This window comes from Lepidochelys kempii, chromosome 3 (genome assembly GCF_965140265.1).
Source record: "Lepidochelys kempii isolate rLepKem1 chromosome 3, rLepKem1.hap2, whole genome shotgun sequence".
Taxonomy (NCBI): domain Eukaryota; kingdom Metazoa; phylum Chordata; order Testudines; family Cheloniidae; genus Lepidochelys; species Lepidochelys kempii.
In genome coordinates, this window is record NC_133258.1 from 155,607,938 (window position 1) to 155,625,789 (window position 17,852).

The window sequence follows — 17,852 nt, forward strand, 5'->3', positions numbered from 1 at the left end:
GGAGTGTCATTGACGTGGAGCGGAAAAAACCCAGCACCAGCAACGATTCCTTCCGCCAACAAAGAAGCATAACACATTAAAAATAAGATCCAACATGAAGAGCCAGGGTGAAAAAAACAAAAACTCAGCCCAGCAATTTGTGATCACGCAGCTCTTCCTCCTCCCACCTTCCCATGGATTATTTTAAACCTTGCTCCTATCCAGATTAGGCAGCCCAAAATAGAAACCAATAGTGCTCTCTTCTCTTCAGCGTCTACTCGGAGGCAGCAAGGTAAAGAAAGCAGGGGGGTAAGGCAGAAAGCTGAAAGGCGGTGGAGTGGCCGCTGTGATTGGTTCTAACAGCTCAGTCTGGGGGAGAGCCAGGCGGATGGACCGGACAGAGATGATGGCGCTGTGCTTGACTAGCTCGTGGGCCTGTGCTGCCAGCCACCCTTTCAATGAATGGGATTTTTTTTTTTAAAGGAGTGAGAGTGTAAACGCCGCACGCAGACTCACTACCAAAGCACTTAGCACATGCGGAGCCGCCCCGATCTCTGGTTTCCGTGCAGAGCTGCACGCTTGCAAACCCAAAGACGCCGCCCAGGGGAGAGGGGCTCGGTCGCATCCCGAGCGAGAGCGGGGCTGGGCTGGGTAACAAGCTGCGGCGGCGGCAGCCCGAGCCCCGCTGCGTCCAATCGGCGCTCGCCAGCCCGGGCTCCCAGAGCGGCCGCTCGCCGCGGGGCTGGAAGCTCGAAACCATTCATGATTTTGGTGACGTCACCCAAGGGAGGGGGCGGGCGCTCTGGGCAAAGCCACGCCCCTTCCTCTATATAAGCGCCTTCCCGGGCCGCTGGGGCGGCTCAGGGCTGTAGAGGCGGCTGGCAGCGCGTCCTTTGTCTTGTGGGTTAAAAGCCGATCGGCGCGTAGCCTCCCCGCCGGGCTGCTCTGCCCCTGGCCGTCTCGCACTGCTCTCAGGGAAAGCCGCTGGGCCCTTACGCGCTCCCTGCTTTCGCATCCCAAGGACGCGTGTCAGCCTTGGCGGTAGGACTTCATGTCTGTATTTTTCCCCATTCACTGGTGAGTACCCTCCGGCGCGGGTCCCGGGGGCGCTTGGCTAAGGCTTTGGAAGGGGGGGGGGGGGGGGACATTCGTCCTGCAATGGCTTTGCAGGCAGAAGTCCCAGTCAAGGTTGTGACGGGAGGGGGAGGTGTGAGGGAAAGGAAACAAAGGACGTGGGCTTGGGGGCCGCAGTAAAGCGTGCAGAAGGGCTAGGGGAGGTTGGCTAGAAGACGTGGCCTGATCTTGCTCCTACCCGCCCCAGTCACGAAAATCTAGGGGGTCTGGGAGCTTGTGCTGGGGTGGGGTGGGGGGGGGGCGTTGGCTGGTTTGGAAGCCCCCTTGAGAGCGGATGCGTGAGCTGCCGCCAGGGCTGTGCCGGGGAGAGGGGTTTTATTCACGGAGGGAGTCTCTGGGGCTGCAACAGGCGCTAGCAGGGGCCTGAGCCTGGCAGGGGCGTGGGAAGGGAAGGGGTGTTGCAGAAGCGATCTGGCTGCCGTGGATCGCACATGCTGTAGCGGCTGCAGTGTCCCATCCTTACACGCGCACACACCCCGCGGTGGCTCGCTAGCTCCTCTTCATCCTCTCCCTGGCTTGGGAGAAGAGCGCGGGCGGGACCGTGCGGGGATCACGCCGGGGAAGGCAGGTGGAAATGCTTTCCCGGTGTGTGTTTGTCCAGCAGCTGGAACTTGCTAGGCGGTTTGCAAATCCCGCACCCGGTTACCATCTTCCTTGCGCTGAGCCTGGCCAGCGTCAGCCGCTGGGACCAGCAGCGAGGGCAGAGGCGATCAGGTCAGCTGCAGAAAGTGACCAACACCTTGGCTGCAGCTGCTCATCCTAACTCCCATTTCCTTCCCTAGGGAGACAGTGTAGCAGCCTTGCCCTTGCCCTGCATCCTCCCCTCACTCCCACCTCAATAAATCCACAAGGCCAGACTGTGCTCTGTTATGCCAGAGTAAACCACTGAATTCAGCAGTTACTCCTGTGATGAATTTAGGCCATTGGCCTCACTGCGGGTTCCTCTGGATTTACACCTATATAACTGCGGGCACAGGCTGGGCCAGGCTCCCGTATTGCCTGTACACTCCTTTTCAAGTGCATCCTTTGAACAATCAGTGTGCAAGTCCATTTGAGGACTGAAATCCGAATAGCCCTGGACTAGAGCTAAAGCAGATTGTGTGGGAACTTTAGTGAGCTTGTCACTTTTAGCTGCCCCATGGCTACCTCACAGTAGTACGTTGAAGTTGAGGTCCTAAAACCCTGCTTTTCAGTTGCTTATGGCTTTCTTCTCCTCCATTTGGGCTGAATTGGAGGGGTTGCTCAGGTCAGAACACTGGCACTTATGTTGCCCCTCCAACCTTTCTTTCCAAATTAAAAATCACCCTACTTAATATCCTTAATGTTGCTTCTGGGAGTTGTAAAAGGACACTGAGTTAAGAAGCCTTCCTCCCCTGTTAATACCTTGTATTCTTAGAGCTGAGAGTTCTAAACATCTGACTACATTTCACCAACACTCTTGTTCACTTCCTTTCTTTTTGATTCCCTCGATGAAAATAGACACTGTGGCTCTTGCAGTAGTTTGGATTGCAAACGCTTTGGGGGAATGGTTGCAGGCAAATGTTGTTGTTTTAGTGCAGTTTAAGACAGTCCTAGAAACATGCATGTAGATACTGGATTTTGCAAAAACCCTTGTTTTTACTAATCCTGTGCTGACTAGCTAGTATCCTTCTAACCCATTTAGAGTTGGAAAATAGAGAGCTCCAGCTCATCAAACAAATGGCTCTGTGTAACTTCTCTCACTCCCAGGGCTGGTGTGTTGCCGCAGAGGCTAGGAAATACACAAGCTACTATTAGCTTAGGCTAGGGAGGTTGTATACTAATCTGCAGTGCACTTGCAGAGATCTCCCATCAGCAAGGTTCTTGTGTGCCGCTTAGTGAAAGTTTGGAAAAGAACACGGTCTTTTCCAGCTCTCTACCAGTTACTGTATGGGTGACACCTATGGTGGTGCAGCTTCACAAGTTGTCATGACTGAGTGGGGTATATGATATAGTGAAACCTGCATCAACTCTAATGCTACAGCTTTCACTGCTGCTACTTCCAAGAGCTGGTGCATCATATGGTCTCACTTTGCCAATGTGAACAAAGCCCTTGTCTGTGCTTATCATTCTAGATCTGTTATCTGTGTATCTTGTGCTTTGGGATGCTTTTGAAAGCCTTAGGTCTGCTGGTTCATGTATAGTAAGCTGGAGTGGCATTGGGAGGGCAATGTGAACTAGTCTGAAGTGACTTCATAGGAGCAAGGTGCAACAGATGGCCAGTATTTTGGTGACAAATGTGAGTTGACTTGTGTGCGCAGATACAAAGTACTGCGGTTATAAATAGGCTTAAAGAATAGCATAACGTAAAATAGAGGAACCACAAGCTGTGAAAATCAACTTCACTTTCTCAAATTGTCGAACTGGAAACTTCATTATGACTGCAAAAGCAGAGCTGGAATTGGCATATCTCCTACTCAGCCAGTGTGGAACTAAATACCTGAGGTAGCAAAATAAGTCAGTAGGGGTTAAAATGGATTAATTTTTAAAGCTGGGTGGGGGAAAACAGGAAGTGCTAGTGCTTGGTGTGATGGGTGTTGGTTTGTTTTTTTGTTTTTTTTTTAAACCTACACTTAAGGATAGGCTTGGAGGAAGTGGAGTTAAACTTTATCAGTCTTGGTGAAATCTTGTGTTGCTCAAAGTGAGAGATCCTGCAAACTACTTTTTGGGTGCATGATATCGTGTACTGATTCTTTAGGTGAATAATTTTAGATCCCTTATGAAGAAGGGGATGGGGGAAGAACAGAAATAGGATTCAGTGGTTTAGCACTTAGGTTCTTATATCTGTGACTAGCTCTGCAGCAATATAAAGCTTTAGTTCTTTAGATACCACATAATTTTGTTCAAGGACAACTGTGATCTAATGGCTCCATAAGAGCTGAAAAAATATCTCTATCTTTGTTTCCAGCCCTGATTATCTGAGATCAGCTGAAATGACTGAGGTGATGATGAATACTACATCTATGGATGAAATCGGGCTAAGCCCCCGCAAGGATGGCCTATCATATCAGGTAAGGTCTCTATTGACTGGACAGCATTGTTGGCTGGTTAGGTAAGAACTGTCCAAGCTAGGTTGAAAATTTCTAGCCTAATGTACCTTTCCATATCTGAGCTAATAAATCTTGCCGTAGTGAGAACAAGTCAGTGGTCTAGAATGTTTGCTTGGCAGCAATTTATCAAAATTTAATTTCAATCTTAATATCTGATTGTATTAACCGAGTACCTCTTTGTTTTTTACATAATCCTGATCATGTAGCATTCTTGGAGGGGGAGGGGTTATGCCAGGGGGAAGTTTCCTAATCAGGAATTTGGATAGCCCTAGTGGACAATCTAACCCTGGAGTTTCTTTTGACAGAGCTGCAACTTGGCACACAAGCAGTCTGCCTAGAGCAGATGGGAGGAGTTATTTGTGGCACTTCAGTCTTTCAAGATAATTCTTTGTTTATACTGAGCAGATAAGGCTATTTTAAGCTGTTTGCATGTGCCCTATGAGACAGTCTATTTCCCCATTCTCCCCAAAAACCCTTAATATGAATACTCAGTGATATAAGTTCCTGGCACTTCAATAACCTTTGGTAGGAGGCTATAACTTAAAATGACTGCGTTAGTAGAACTAGCTGGAAACTGGATTTTTCCATCCCACAAAAATTGCAAAAGCCAAAATAGTGAAGTGTTTTGTGTAAAATAATTAATAAAAAAACCTCCAAATAACAGGGTTCTAAAAAAATTTTATTAGAAAATAAAGCAAATTTTAAAAATCAAACTATGTTATGGAAAATCTAAACTTTTTGTTCCAAAAATATCAACATCCTGCTTCACTGTTTCTGGAAACTTCAGTTTTTCAAAGCAAAGTTTCATCAAAATTGATATAATTTTGCAAAATGTTTTGGTTCCGCTTAAGCAGCATCTTCAGATGTGAAACTTTTTTGACAAAACTTTCAACCGGCTCTAGTGACTAGCTCTGATATATGAGCCATTAAGACAATATTGGTGGGGTGGTGAGCTCTTGTATGACTCTTGATATTAGCCTATTGATTGACCAACATTTCAATGCTTGTCTCAATCTATTTTCTGCATCACCTTACATGTGCAAAGGATGAGCATTTGGATAATTGTACCTTCCCAGTCCTCTCAAATGGAGATTATTCACCCTTTAACTACCCTGTGGGAAACTTACTATTAAAGTTTGATATGTGAGCTTGTGCATGCAAGTGGCTGGCTTATGTGTGTGCCTGATCTGTGCATAACAGGGCAGTTTATAAAAAATAACTTTGCACTTGCAGATGCTGTTACAGCTACTGTATGTGTAGGTTTTAAGTATGCATGCAAATTGGTGCACCGTTGCACGCCTAGCTCTTGAAAAGGGCCTTAAATATACTAGCATAGAGTGCATCAACATGTTGGATCCAACCTAAACCAACCCTCTGGACAGGGAAAACGTGGCGTGTTTGGTTTGGTTCCACGTGCTGTGCTCTGTTTACATGTCTGTATGTGAAATAGCTGTTTGAGTGGCTCTAAAGGTTGTAAGGATGCTCATGAGTGAGTTGGGGCTTCTAGAGAGTAGGCACACTTCAACAAGAAGAGTCTTCAAACCCCACTTCATCATGGTAGCACACAACCAGCCATGGCAATAATGATGTTAATAGGTCACCACAGGAAACCAAACAGCCAATCAGGCCAATAACTCCCTTCCTCTAGGCTCCTCTTAAACTGTCCAGACAGATCTGGAGGTTTTGGAGAACTAGTCAGAATCTAGGTGCCCTGTTTGTCCTAACCATATTGCGTGAGCATTAGCAATACTAGGACCCAGGTCTACACTCCACACTTACTTCAGTTTTCAGAGTAACAGCTGTGTTAGTCTGTATTCGCAAAAAGAAAAGGAGTACTTGTGGCACCTTAGAGACTAACCAATTTATTTGAGCATAAGCTTTCGTGAGCTACAGCTCACTTCATCGGATGCATACCGTGGAAACACGGTATGCATCCGATGAAGTGAGCTGTAACTCACGAAAGCTCATGCTCAAATAAATTGGTTAGTCTCTAAGGTGCCACAAGTACTCCTTTTCTTTTTACTTCAGTATAACTGTTCCTTTGGGGTGTGAAATATCCACACCTTTGAGCGGTGTCCTTATGCTGACCTAACCCACAAATAGACAGGACTGTCTCAGCGGGAGAGCTTCTCCCGTCAACATAGCTACTACCTCTTGTGGAGTTGGCATTATTAAGCCGACTGGAGAGCAATCTCCTGTCAACTTAGCATCTTCATCAGAAGCTGTGCAGTTGTGCTGATGCAAGTTTGTAGTGTAGACCTGCTCTAGTAAGTGTCTCTATTTAGACCCTAACATGGGGGGGGTGGAAACTGGTTGGATGCAGCATTCAAGTTGCTGGGAGTTCCACTCACATTTGCAAGTTGCATTTAGTACTAAGCATTGCAAATTACTGTAACAGCAAAGTGTTGTTGGCTCTCAGAGCTCTTGCTTCTCTGTAGTGGTCTGGTCCTATTCAAATGCCTGCAAGCTTCTTATTCGTGTGTCTACACTTGCTTGGCCTAACTGACAGCCTAGTTGACTGTAAGAAGCTACTTTCTCCCTCTGTTAGCGTACAGTCCTTGGCTGGCTGGGTTGAGTGAAAAGTGGGTGGTCACCTTTTAGTAGGACACTAGCGACATGCTGGCAATCTTCAGAAGCAAATTGTTATATGAACAATGTACACAAGTGTCCTGCTTTATTTACATTCCCTGTAAATCAGGTTACAATGGGGAATGAAGGTCTAGATTGTAGCCCTCCCACTAATGCACTGGCATGGAAACTATTTGTCATATTGTGGTTTGGATTACTGAATGTGAACAGTGATAGAAAATAAAACAGCCTTGTACAGTTTAAAGTAAAATCAAACACTAAGAATGAAAGAGAAACCCCCCTAACAGGATGCAAACAAAACCACTAGGCTCACTGCTTTCTGTGACTGGCACGGCTGACCCACCCCTCCTGCTGATTGTGAAAGATTTTCTATATGGGAAACTGTACACTAGTCTATTGAGTGCCTGAGCTTAGTATTTTACAAGTGGACAGGGCTAATGAAGCATGAATGCTCCTGCAATACAAGCAACATTGTTCTAAGCTACAAAATCTTCTTCTACCCATCTTGCAGAGTTGAATTCCAATTATAAGAACCGCAGCACTTGGACATAAGAGGCAAGGACTTGTAAAACCAGAATTGGAGCTCTGTTGGTTTTAGTATTTTCTTGGCTGGTGGACGTATGCAGTCCCTTAATTTCAGCATGACTCTTCTGTACCAGTGTTCAACTTAGTTTTGGATTGTGGTGATGAGCTTGACATGGAGTTGTAAATCTAACCATGGGTCTCTAGATCCCTGAGCATTTAAACTGGTCCCTAGTTGGATCCTGATCCTAGAAGGGGACTGTTCTTTGGAAGGTGGCCCTTACCAGTAGAAAACTCATGAACTAACTTGCAAGATTTTAGTGCCCTTAAATCAGAACCTTGGTCCTAAAGTAAATGAGCATAGATTTGGTACTCAGCTCTGTTTTGAAATGCTCTTGTGATCACTGGAAAACTATAAAAGGCTCTGTGCTAAGAGAATGTAAACCTAGAGTTCAGCAGAACTTTGCAGGAAAGATTAACCAGTGATTTCTAAACTTTATTGTAAGACTCCTGCTTCTGTCCCGCACCAGCTGTTGTGCTCTGTAGACTTAAAACACTGATCTCTTCTGTACTCCTGGCAATAGAGTATCGCTTCTGTCTAGATATACAACTGAACTAATGTACCTCATGAGTCCAGTGCATGTCAGGAAAACTAACGTATCCTGGTAAGTTTGCTCTTAAATTAGCAATGTGAAGGCCTGACTTCCAGAAGGATGAGGCAAGCATGGTCTTTTTGTAGATGTCTATACCTACTTTGCATGTGCTGTTGTACTCACATTGGCCCAAATTCTCCATTTGTATGCAATTATATGTACACAAACGCATCTCAGTTGTCAACTTTCTGTTCCTTTGGCTTTAATGATAGCTAGCATGGAACTATACTTAAATGCAGCCAATAGACTGTCTTGGAGAGTTTTAAGCTAATGCACTTAAAACTCTTTCCTTGTAGGACAAAGTTTTTATTAATACATTACCTAGTCAGGAAGATGGCTCAGCCGCCAGGTTTGAAGGGCCAGAATAGAAGCAGGTGGTGAAAGCAGAGCAGGAGTCTGGCACAATAAAAGCATATCCCTATGGGAAGCCTGGGCAAAATATATCTGAAAAAATGAAGTCAGACTGGGTCTTGTGACTGCAGTGAAGAGCTATTTTTGGATCTCTAATGGCTGTCCCATAATTCCTGTGGGAATATTAACACAGTAACTCATTCAAATGCAGCTGATGGAGCAAGATGCCCCTCCTACGGAGACAAATGTGCACATGAAGAGTTTCATTCATTTCCAGTCTGGCAGCCTTGTGCGAGTCCTGTCTCTTTACAGCCAGTTGGAGCTAATGTACGGTGCCCCTTCTTCTCTCTCTCCCTGCCCCGAGAAGGGCTGGTTATCTGAAAAAGCCTAATAGCCACCTCTCTGCTGGCTCACCGTCGCCTAATGTCATTCCACAGCAGCGCAAATGATGTGGGTGAGAACAAGGCTCTCAAGACTAAATTAATCATTTTTGCTGCACTGTTGTCAAAACAGTGCCTTGACCTGAATCGCTCTTAATTTCTTGGAATGGTAGCTGGGGTTGAGCACAGTGAAAACATCTTGATGCCTGAGGCAGCTGTACTGAGCAAGGAGTGTGCCAAACTCTGAGCCAAGAGTTCTTTCCTGTGGACTAACTGCCCTGGACAGGTGACTGATTTATGTCTAAATGGGATAGGCATGCAATGACTGAGCTGGCTTAGTCACATCAGCCCTGCTCTGGTGGTCCTGGGAAGCTCGAACCCCTTCAGTCATGGTATTTTCATGGTGGGATCCTAGCACTGGCTAGGGATCTGATCTGTCTGATATGTGTAACCCTCACGCACATGGCAGAGACTTAGAGGTTTCTTCCCCTCATTGAGACTAGGGCTTCTCACAGCACTGTCTACCCATGGAAGCCAGCTCCTCTTTTGTTCTGCTGGAACAAAGTTGATTTTCAATAGGAAAAGGCAATATTGGGTGTTGCTAGCTGACTCCATATAGGGAGTCACACTAGTATTACAGATTGGGTTGTAAATCCAGAGTAACTCCACTGACTTCAGTGGAGTTGAACTGATGTTGCTGAAACTAGATGAGTAATGAGTCAGATGTGAGGGGTTGTAACCCATGGACAAAGACACATGTATTGCCAACCTGATGGCTAATGGGGAACTTAGTATGCCTTCATATTCATCTCTTGTGTCTTATAAGACACCTTTATACTAAAGTAAGGAGGGCCATATCTGTACTGAGGCAATCCTGTGTTGGAACTGATATCCGTGCACTGTGTAAAACTGTCCCCGGAAGGGATTCATTCCACTGTATAAAATGAAAGCCTGGATGAAAGAACTTCACCTGTTACTCAAATCCAGCTGTGCATAGTACAGGCAGTGGCTCAGGAAGTTGCACTGGCATGTGCTGACACATGTCTACTGCATAGATCAGGCTAAACACTTAGGCCTAGGAGCACAGTAGTGCTTCAAATGTTAACGAATATGATCAGAGCTAAAAAGGATAGAGATGGAATTGTTAGAACTAAAGGTAACTTTCTTGTAAACCAAGGAACAGCATTAAACTGAAACCCAGGATGATAAAGGGACCATCTGATCTCAAGACCTCCATGTAGAATTTCTTACCCTCCCCTATGCAGCTTTTGCAAGGGGAGATCTGTTCTCCTGATTGGCAACGTCACCCACAAACACCACTTTCCTTACCACTTTTCATCAGTCTGGACACTTGTCTATGCTATCCTGAGTAGTCATGGCAGTAACAGGTGCCCTAGCGTTTCTTACCACTTACCTCTAAAGAGAAGGATAATCCAATGTGAACTTTCATCCTGTCTCTCAGAAGGGCTATTGTATGTTCTGCTTCTGGGGATGGGAGAGTGGGTTAACTTTTCCCTTGACCGCTGTCCATTCAGGTTTGAAATAAGATGTAGTTGGTCTCGGGCTTCTTCAAGAACATCTAGCTTCTAGTATCATAGATACTACCATCCTTAGAGGTAGAGCCGTGTGCACCCTTGAATTCCATTAGACTGGGTTCTCTGCTGTGACAGTAGTGAAGGATATCCCACTGGATGCAGACTGAAGTGCCAACGTCAGAACATAAGTCTCCTAGAACTGGTGTCCATACCCATATAACATAGGTGGTTAGACATGTATGGCTCTGTCCAAGGCAGCAACTGGCTTCATTTGGGAGTATCTTTTGTGTCTGGAGGGAGCTATATTCTCCCACCAGTGCATTCTTGCTAACAACAATTTTCAGGGTGTCTGGGGAAGAAAAGACCCAGCAGCTGGAGTCTGATCTCTGTTACACCAGTGTTGATCCGAAGTTAACTCCCTCTAAGTCAATGGATGTTGCTCTGGATTTACACCAGCGTAACTTTGACTGGAATATGGGCCTCTGTATCTAATGTTGTGATCCTTCCAAGTCTCCCATTCGCCTCCCAGAAAGCAGGATGTTCATGCTGCTGTCTCGTTTTGTACTGACAATAATTAGCCCATCGTGTACTGTTAACGACACTGCATCTTACTGTCCAGTAGTATCTGGTTTCTTTATTAGCATTTCTCAGCTTCTTGCAGTCCTGCATGAAGTTAGCAGCCAAAGGTTAGTTTAATTATGGCAAAGCTCTGCTGCTCTAGGGTGCTGGGAAAGGGCTCTGGCACCATCTGCCTTTCCGGGGTGTTAAATATTTTCCATTCTCTGTGCCAAGCTCTCAATCTAGGAAGTCACTTTTGGGTCACCTGGCATGGAGATCTACATGGATGACCTTAAGTTTGGGGCTTCAATTTCTGGTATTGCCTTTCAGTTCACCTTCTAGGCGAAAGGTGAGAACTCGGGTTGCATGTACCTGAGCTGGTGCTGAATCTACTGTGGAACAGAATGGGATTGCCAAAAGACCTCTGAACAAAGTCTGGATTTGAGAAGGCAAAGTATGCTGCATGTCATAGTTAAGGCAGCAAACCTATTACTTGCCCTCTGCAGCCTGCAAAGATGTGTCCCAGAGTTCTTTGCATAAAGCTTGGAAGCCAAGACTTGTGATTCAGTGACCACAGTTGCTGTGATTGCATATTCAAAGTTGTATGCAGTCATGTAGATGGCAGGGGAAAGTTAGCCCATCACAAACGCTCTTCTGTAGCATTTTTGGATGGTGGAAGGTGCCAAAAGCTCATGTCCTACGCTGATCTTAGCTCTTTAACTCCAAGACTCTCTAGTGAAGCATGTAAGTACAAGCTTTAATATCCACACTGTATGAGCATTCACACTGCATTTCAGGACAGGATTTTGAGTGCCATGAGCTCAACATAAAACCTGCAGTGAGTTATGTGGGTGCAGATTTCCCTTTTCGTTTCCCATTCCTGCTCTGGAGGGACATCCCCCTCAGGCTATTTCAGCCTATGCTGTATTTCAGATCATACAGAGTTCTGGCTGAGGAGGGTGGGTAAAGAAGTGATTCTTCTCTTCTGTACAGTGACTGGGAATCTGCCTCTCATTTTGGAGTGGCTAGGGGTCAGAGTGCATGGGGTAATTTGCCTGATCTGTTCCCTAAATGTAAGTGGCAGTCTTATTATGACAAACCTTTTTCTTTAGTTCCCACAATAAGGGCAATAAGCGAGGCTATCTGTCACATGCTAGGAAATCTGGCTTCATACGCTTTTTCCATTGACTGTCCACACCCTTGGAAAGGGTAATTGCGACATCTCCTTTTTTGTGCTGCCTCTGATTAAAAAGCATGACTTAGTGGAAAAAAAGCTTGACCTCCTTGAGTTCAGCCTCTCGTGCAGCTGTTCAAGATAAGATTGTGCTAGTAAGAAAATAAAGCTGAACACCACATTTGGGGATGTTTGTTTGTGAGGAAATGACTCGCTCCTTGGCCTCTGAGAGACCCAATCTGTCAGTCTATTTTCAAAACTACTCCATTTGATCTAATGCAGCTAAAATGATAGCAGCCAAAGGTTAGCAGTATAATAATTAAGCTGTTTTCCTACAGTGTAGGCTATTTTAGTGGCATTATCAGCATATATAACCTACTATAATACACTTTCTTTCCATTGCAGCCCTCTAAACAATACAGTGTCAAGGTTCTCTGTATTCCAAGTCTGGGGAGTTAATACTGAAAGTTCAGTTCTGTCTACAGCTCTTAAGCAATGAATTGGATGTCTGGGATTGGCCTGGCTGAAGCCACTAAATTGTATGAGACCCAGTTGCTGTATGGCTTGCTCTGGGAATGAGTAATAGCACAAAGCACACACCTGCAACTGCAACACACCTGTTAACATCACAGCATTCATAGGCCTTGTCCATACTATACTCCTCTTAGCTTCCTAGCAGTGCACTGAAGGACCTGGCTAAGGTGCCCTGGAGCAGTGTGGGAGAGCTGGAATTAGACGCCCCTCTGCCTTCCTGCCTACTGCTCGCCTAGGCTGCCTGTCTGAAATGTGGCTTTTTGTTTTGATCCATCCCTGACTGGCAGTCTCTAGTGGCCATACTGAGGCTGTTACTTCACTATCTTCTCCCAAAGTTAGTCTTTCCTTTCCCTCCCTTCTTTAGTAGCCATTTAACTGCTACTAAACTGGCAGGAACTCAGGATTAGGTCCCAAAAAGTTTTCCATTATCTAAAAAATAACACAGCTTAAATCCTGTGAAACCCTGAGTATTCTGAACTATGCTTCCTTTGGCTCTTGAGTCCTGGCAGTGAATCTCAGAATACTCAATGGAAACTGATCTGCAGAAGGGGTTAATTGACTGCCATGTTACAGCATATCTCTAGTAGCGCCATTGAAGAGGTTAGGCCAAATTTTCCAAGAATGTCTACTGGGTATGGGTGCCCAAGATAGGACTGGAAGGGGACTTGTTGGATCACTTTGTCCAGCCCCCTTCCATTGCAGGCAACACCATCTTATAGTCCCTTTCATAAATTTATCAAGCTCCATCTTAAAATTAGGTAGATTGTTTGCTCCTGCTCCAAACTCACAAGAAACACCTCAGGCTTCTGACTTGAGCATTTGCAGTTCCAATTGTAGTGGCAAATGCTAAGTGTTATTAAAAAAACACAAACAGGCCTTGCCTCTCAAAAAATGAGGCATTCCAAACTAGTGGATGCTTCTGAAAATGTAGGCATTGGTCTAAGTGAGGCACTATTCTAATCTCCTCTGAAAGCCTCAGGAAAATGGAGTAGCAGTAGTGACTGCTGTATCATATTTTGAAGACTAGGTTTTATATTTAATGATGCGCAAGTAAATGCTTAGTTGTAAACAGGACAGGAATTTTTGATAAATGGCTAATTGTTTAATTATCCACTGGATAATCAGAGTTGGTAGCTGTCCCTCTTTTTCTACTACAAATTCTTGTCTGTGTGAACTGGGGGGTATTAAAGACATCCATTGGTAACCCCCAATTGCACTGTATTGCTCACAAGCAATAGTACTTTCTTGCCTCTTTCCTGCTTTGAAGGTTCAGTAAACTTGCCATTTGGTCTCTAACTTCAAGTACTCCTGCAACACACTACTACAAAAGCAGGGTGCTTTTCCTAGGTTGAGTTTCTGCCTTGACACCTAGCACTGACAGTATATTCTGCTCTAGAAAACCACCTGGGTGCTCTCCCATCTCCAGCATTATCCTACCAAAATGGCACCAGTATTTGGGCTTGAGTGGTCTGCTGGGGTTATCAAAGGGTGGGATCCAAATGGAAGACAGCAGGAGGTCCAAATCAGCTTTAGGACTGGGAAATGCATCTCAGGAACTTTCAGAGCAATAGAAAATACTGGCCTTGTAGGACAATCTGAAACAAACCCCATAAACATTGAGGGATAGTTTATTCTAGCCTCTAAATTTCATCCTATGACTCCTGCATACTGTCTCCTAATCCTGGAAATGTTCTCTAGGTGGACTTATCTTTACATTTCAGTAAAAGAGCCACTTTCTCCATGTTGACTCTGAACAAGCAGTCTTAAATAGCAGGTCCAAACCCTTGAGGCAAAAAGACCAAGAAGCAGAAGAGCTAAAATAGCAGAGCCTGTTTTCACAATATTTCTGGCCTGACCAAAAGCAGGAAATGCAGACATCAGATTCTCATAGCAAGGTTTTTAGCTCTGGCTGCAAATTCATGAGCATTGGCAGTAAGCAGTGAATCTCTGGGAGGCTTACTTGATATAAGTATCTGAAAGTATAGAGATGTCCATCTTGAACTTTACTCCAGCAGCCTGTCCAGTTTGGAATCCCTCAGACAGCTGCCCTGGCCCGTGTTTTTTTTTTGTTTTTTTTTTGGGCAGCATTCTGGTTTTTCAGGTCCTAGCCTGGCTCATGAGTTTTTCTGAAGCTAACCTGCAAGTTCAGGAGTTTTCAGAATTTCATTTATGGTTGACTCTGTCCCTTGGAACCTGACCTCTTGAGATTTGGCTCTTGATAGTTGTGATGCTCTGTAAGCTGCTAGCCAATATCAAAACGCTAAAAGGTACTAATGAGGCATTCCTTTTTTTGTTTCAGATTTTCCCTGACCCCTCAGACTTTGACCGTTACTGTAAGCTGAAGGACCGCCTGCCTTCCATTGTGGTGGAGCCAACAGAGGGGGACGTGGAGAGCGGTGAGCTGAGATGGCCACCTGAGGAATTCCTTGTCCAGGAGGAGGAGGAAGAAAACTGTGAAGAGGCAAAGAAAGAGAACAAAGAGCAATAAATGGCAGCTGAAGAAAATACAAGGGATTGTATTGTCTTGAGGGAAGCGCCACACCTGTTCTGAAGGTCTTTTTTTCTTAAGAAAAGACAAAGTTCAATTTTGCACCTGCAAGATCTTAGGTTTTTTCATATTCTCTGTGTCGAGAACTGAAGCCCTCGATGTGACAGACTCTCCAGACCTTCTGAGGAAGGAAGTCATGCAGAGAAAAATGTTTGCTGTTCTCAAGATCACTCTCTGATTATATTTTTTTTTTAAATTTTTTTGTTAAGACTGAGAGGCGGCAGTGAAATTCCAAGGCCCTTGGTGGCTGGTGAACAAGCAGGGTTGTTTAATGAGTTGTGGGGAGGGTGGGAATAAAGCGAAATGTAAACTGCAGTAGTGTTGAGCAAGGAATTGCCTCTGGCTACAAAAGCATGAGACTAAAGTCTTCATCTCTTAAATTTTCCTTTCTTATAAGCTTCTGTTTGTGTATCTGGAGTGGAGGGGAAATGTATGGTGACATGTCCCAAATGGATGCTCTGCTGACAATTGCTGGGTGGCATAGAGAGGCAAAGGGGCTTGTAGTCTTTGCCCAGTTGCACATCTCCTGAAGTTACACAAGCATGTGTAAGAGTAATGAATTTCTTGTGTTAACTATCAAACCTGATCCCAGTCTTTGCCCAGAAGATATTTTCTCTCCTTCTCTTCTCTGTCTGCATTTAATCCTTGTAATGCTGAACAACTCAGCTGGCAGGGTCAGTGTGTTCTGCTACTCTCCATCTGTTCTGCAAGATCCTCATTCCTCTTGCAGATTAGCATGAGGTAACAAAGAAATTTCGCAACATCTAAATCTACCCGAGATCTTGTTCTAGAAGTAGTTAGGATGTTTCTCTCCTGCTAGCTGAGCCTGCTGTAGGAAGAGACAACTCATGGTGCATGAAGCTTGCAAGGTGAAGGGGCCACCTGCCTTCTAGATGATTCTGGGGCTGCATGGTTTCAATCTCAAACATGCTGGGTCAACAGTCTGATCAAAACTGGCTGAGTAGAGGGACATGAGGAGAATCTGCAGGGAATTGGTAGGTTTGGGTTTTCTTTATCAGCAGTGCTTTACCAGAGTTCCAAGACCTGGCAATGCTGGCAGACCAAGATGCTTGCAAAAATCAACTCCATAAGAATGGATGAAATTGAAAATTTGCACAAAGTCAGAGAAGAATGTTGCCAAAAGTGAAATCAAAGAGGCAGTCCTAAATCAAATAGCTGACTTGAAAGGATAAGATGGGGGTGGGGAAATGATTCCTCTCTTCACAGTATTTCATGGCTTTGGAGTGTTTTGGACAAAAGGATGTGCTTCTGATTGCAACAAAGTATTAGTAGGGTTTAATAAAGGGCAAGCTGGTTTGTAAGGTCTAAGGTATCCCATGCAACTTGTTCAGTGCTGAGTTCTGTCTGTCTTACCTGACCTTTGTCTACTAGGGGAACTGGTTGAAAGGCAGGCTGATTTGCCACTTTCCACAAAAGTGGCAATCCAGCAACTTTATGGAAAAGCTCCAGGGGGCTCCAAGGCATCTGTTGGGGAGCTGACAAGTCTAAGAATAAAGTGCTGGTAGTTTCCACCTTAAAACAAGTCTGGAGACATTAAAGGAAGAAAGACCGATGTTAAGGCCTTAACCAGACATTTTGATAAAACCCAGTGCATCCCATCTGCTAATAACTGGTTCAATTAAAAATATATTTGGACTGTGTGTGTATATGTGTGTGTGTGTGTATATATATATATATATATATATATTTGTATCTAATACCTCATGAGTAGTTTAAACGCTGGTGGGGGTTGGGGGATTGCTTTTAACATATCGGCAGGATTGTTTTAGTCTTTGTCTTGCTTGTGATTAAAGATAATGGCAATAACTTACCAGCTCTGTTACAATTTCAGACAGACCTGAGGGATTGGAGACTGATTCTTTTTTGCATTGTTCGGACTAGTACCTATGTAGAATGCAGCTTGTCTCTTCCTCCTTTTTAGCCGCAAAGAACCAGTCTGTCTGTCTGTCTCTCTTGTCCCCCCCTCCCCCAAGGTTTGGTGGATGCTTTGTCATCACTGACCTCTCATCATGATCTAGTGATATCATTTTTAAACTGATGGATCCAGCTGTTTGTATCTGAACATCTGTTCTAGTCTTGCTGTCTAATGGAATGAACTTGTACACCTGTATACCAGCCAGTCTCCTTTTTTTTAAAACTGTTACTAGTCTCCAATCTGTGCCATCATGCTGAGACTTGTTAACAGAGGTTACTACGTGGGTAAAAGGATGGAAATCCTTATCCCCCAGATGTGAGCAGAAGTGTCTGCCGTAAAGACTGGCATATTCCTGTCTGCATCCTCTTCTTTTTTTATGGTATTGTGTATTTCTATTTGTCAAATGTATTTGAAGAACAAAGCACTCCAGTAAAACTCCTGTTGTCTGATGTACATTCTATTTCTGTAATTCTTTTTTGAGCCTCAGGGAGAAGCTAGCTTTTTTTTTTTTCAAACTACTTTTTTGTCACTGTGACAGTTGTAAATAAAGTTTGAAAATGCTTTCCAACTTGGTGGCTTTTTTAAATTCTGCTTACAGAAAAGTGGGTTGGGATTTCAGGTTTCCCAGGAAGCAACCTTTCACTTTAAAAGCAAGGCCATATTATGCAAAGCACTTAGGCATGTGTCCCAGTAAAGCTGATACAATTTAAGCATATGTTTAGACTTACCCGGTAATTATAGTTCTTAAGGGGCTTGTTGAGCTAGCACCTAAATCACTTAAAAGGATGAAATCAAGGGACTTGACTCTTCTTTGCCTTGCACCTCTGCAAAGAACTAAGGGGTGGGGGAATTTGCAAAGGGACTTGGGCATTGCAAGTTGGGCACCTAGGA

General features: G+C 44.6%; 1 protein-coding gene across 1 annotated transcript; it reads left to right on the plus strand.

The window, feature by feature from the left end:
• The first annotated feature begins 813 nt into the window (after positions 1–813).
• On the plus strand, positions 814–17,492 carry LBH (LBH regulator of WNT signaling pathway). Its single transcript, XM_073338645.1, has 3 exons — positions 814–1,056; positions 4,040–4,142; positions 14,777–17,492. Exons 1-3 carry the CDS (start codon positions 1,031–1,033, stop codon positions 14,963–14,965), a joined length of 318 nt encoding a protein of 105 aa, XP_073194746.1. The 5' UTR covers positions 814–1,030; the 3' UTR covers positions 14,966–17,492.
• The last annotated feature ends 360 nt before the right edge of the window (positions 17,493–17,852 follow it).